At 40.2% G+C, this 2,988-nt stretch overlaps 1 protein-coding gene across 1 annotated transcript in view; it reads left to right on the top strand.

Annotated features, from left to right (window-relative positions):
* The window catches only part of npr1a (natriuretic peptide receptor 1a), a gene marked incomplete in the record, with an annotated part of 37,273 nt that overhangs the window by 16,533 nt on the left and 17,752 nt on the right, over window positions 1-2,988 (top strand). Inside the window, 1 exon segment of the mRNA XM_014022464.1 lies at window positions 2,006-2,100. Within this exon segment, the coding sequence (XP_013877918.1) occupies window positions 2,006-2,100 (95 nt within the window).

Raw genomic sequence — 2,988 nt, 5'->3', positions numbered from 1 at the left:
TCCTAATTGCTCTTTTCATTCTTGATGATCTTGAAATCATCCACTCCATCTCATTTCCACTATTCCCTCCTGATGTTGAAGCCATGTTGCTACAGTCAATGTACAGTTTATGCAATCCGCCAAAATCAAATCCTACCGCCTTCGTTTGTTTGTTTGTTAGTTCACTCGCTCTCCTTCCGCCTTCCGCCCACACCAACGGCACCCTCAAACAATCCAGCCTCAGCGACGAGATGCACTCCAGCACTTCCTTATAAAGCCCAGGGAAGGTGATGAGCCAACTCATTGCAGGTGTAGATGATTAGTGTAATGCCTGATCCGAGAGGCAGGGGGTGATAACATCAAAATGCCTCATTGCCTTATATGTAGCTCGGTATTAGTGCAGCAAACAAGCTAAATTGTTGTCCTCCATCCATATTTTCAGTTACAGGCTGAGTCATTTCTACCTTCTCCTCTCTGTCAACGCTCTCTGGTTTCATTTAAAAGAGTTGATCATCAGATATTGTCCACGATTAACCTTCAGGGTGGATATAGCTCGCTAGCAGCCTTGCATCGATGACCTACCCACATCATCATTTACCCAGAATGCTTTGCATGTAAATAAAATGGCCCCGTCCGTGTAATATATTTTTAAACTTTTAGGTTTAAAACTTATAAAACTAAACATTCTACAGTATTTTTACAGTCTATTTTACAGTTAAAATATATGTTTATTAAACAAAGTCTAATGTTACAACTAATTGGGGATCCCTTTAAGAGACTTTAACAAGCATTCCAGTAGGGAGAGCTATAAGATTTGGCATTTTTTCTTTTACATTGATCGATGAGCAACCTAACCTAGTCATCCTCTCTAAATGCATCCATATCCTTTTGGTGCGTCTCTAACATCCTTCTGCCAATATGTCTCTCCTCTGGACATGTCCAAACCAGCTCAGTCTGGCCTCTTTAACTTTATCTCCCAGTGGTTCAGTCTGTGCTGCACCTCTGATGGTCTCATTCCTAATCCCATCCATCGGGCGAGGAGTTCCATCATCCAGGGGGTGCTCCGATTTGAGTCTCTGCTCCTCTGCATCAAAACGAGTCAGAGGTGGTGCATCTGATTAATAGGCCTCCTTTCACGAGTATGGAGTTTGTCTGTTGGAGTTGTTGCCTCCGCGAACCAAACACAGATGAACGGTAGGCGATGGAGATGGAGCTTGTGCGCGTCACGGAATCCATTCCGTTCAAGAGGAAAACGTGGCCTTTGCACTGACAGAGTCCAGAGCCCGACTCCTTATCTTAAGGCCAAAAGACCAACATTAATCCTGCTTCTAAATCATGCAGGTAACAAGAATTTGGTGAATTTGAACTGGCTTTAGTGCAAGTTTAAACAAATAATATCTGCATTTATACATGCAAACTTATGCGTGATGCAGTCCAGAAACAAATGCTTGAAATGTTTCTCTTCTTTGGCCAATAGTTTGCATCATTTTCTGAGTGAAATCTGTCCTGTAAGCAAGCCGGTGCTGAGGAGCTACTGATAAGCAGCGGATCAGTCAGACTGGAATTCAGTCCGCAGCATGATAAAAAATAAATAAATAAATGTTTAAACAGTTCAAACAAACCATCGTTCAGGTGCTGAATGTTGATACAGAATATTCTAATATAAACCTAAAACCTGGAGGTTTGCGTGTTTTTCACGCTATTATCGTTCCCATCCTCCCATCTGAAACCTGAGACCCCCACTGCCCCCCTCTTGGACATATTTTTAGTCACATTCTTGGTTTCTGTCAGTTTCTTGGACTTAAATCAACAAAAGCAACAACTGTGTTCAATCACTATGTTGTTTCACAACTTAAAAAACACGCACATGCACACAAATTACTGTCATTATAATTAAAAAAATGTACAAGTTAGAAAAACAAACAAACAACGAGTGACTCAAATAGCTTCAGAATTTGTTTTGGAAAATTATTTTTAAAAATATGGTGTGAGAAACTGTTGTAACTGCCATGTGGCGTCTCTGCAGGCGTGATGGGAATGATGACGATGGACGAGGTAGGAGACAGAGAGGTGGACTTCGCTGTGTGGGACATGAYGGATGTGGACTCTGGAGAGTTTCAGGTAAAATACAGATTCTGTGATTTAAAAAAAAACAACAAAGTGAGTGAAAACCTTAACTCCTTTCAGCTCAAGTTGGAGCTGTTGATGCACTATTTGGTGACTCGGGTGAAAATAGATAAATACTGTATCCGTATGGAACAAGATTCACCAAAATCAAAGTTTTGGAACTCATATTGGGCATCAAATGTAAAGAAAAATGTTTAAAAATGTCACCAACACATTGTTTAGCACACTTCCTGAGTGTAAAATCCTAGTTCAAAAAAAATTCCATCTTTATATGACATCATCCTGAGAAAAAGCAAACGCCAACGCTGCTCACGTTATAAACACTGCCGAAAAGAGCTTTTAAATTTCAAATTCAAAGTAGGTTAATTGAAAACAATACGGTGCCTGTCAGTGGTGGGCAGCACTCATCTAAAAATGAGTTTCACTAGCCCTAAAACACTAACTCAAATATTTAGGTCCCCTGATTCGAAAGCACTAACACACTGAAAAAATTTAGCAAAAGCTAAATCTAAAGCACTAAAATAACCCAGTCAACCCTTGAACATTCTTCAACAGACAACACGAGTCACATATCGCCATGTTGCTCTCTTAAAGGCACAGTGTGTAGGATTTTGTCAATTCTTTCAGCTGAAATTGAGATAATCACTAATGACAATAATAAAAAACATGTCTAATCATTGCAGACAAAGACCTTGTTTTATTATTTTTACCTTATAAAAAGCTGTTTATATCTCCATGGTCGCGGGTCGCCACACAGGTAGCCGCCACCTTGCACCACCATCATCCACAAAGGCTCATGAAGGACAAACTGCGGCAGCAGCGGCGTCAAAAACAGTTTTAGTTGTAATACTATAAATGTAATATTTGTTGTCTGTCTGCTAC

This window comes from Austrofundulus limnaeus, unplaced genomic scaffold, assembly GCF_001266775.1.
Source record: "Austrofundulus limnaeus strain Quisiro unplaced genomic scaffold, Austrofundulus_limnaeus-1.0 Scaffold330, whole genome shotgun sequence".
NCBI lineage: Eukaryota > Metazoa > Chordata > Actinopteri > Cyprinodontiformes > Rivulidae > Austrofundulus > Austrofundulus limnaeus.
The sequence above is the reverse complement of the archived record's forward strand: the minus strand, read 5'-3'. Positions and strand labels throughout refer to the sequence as shown.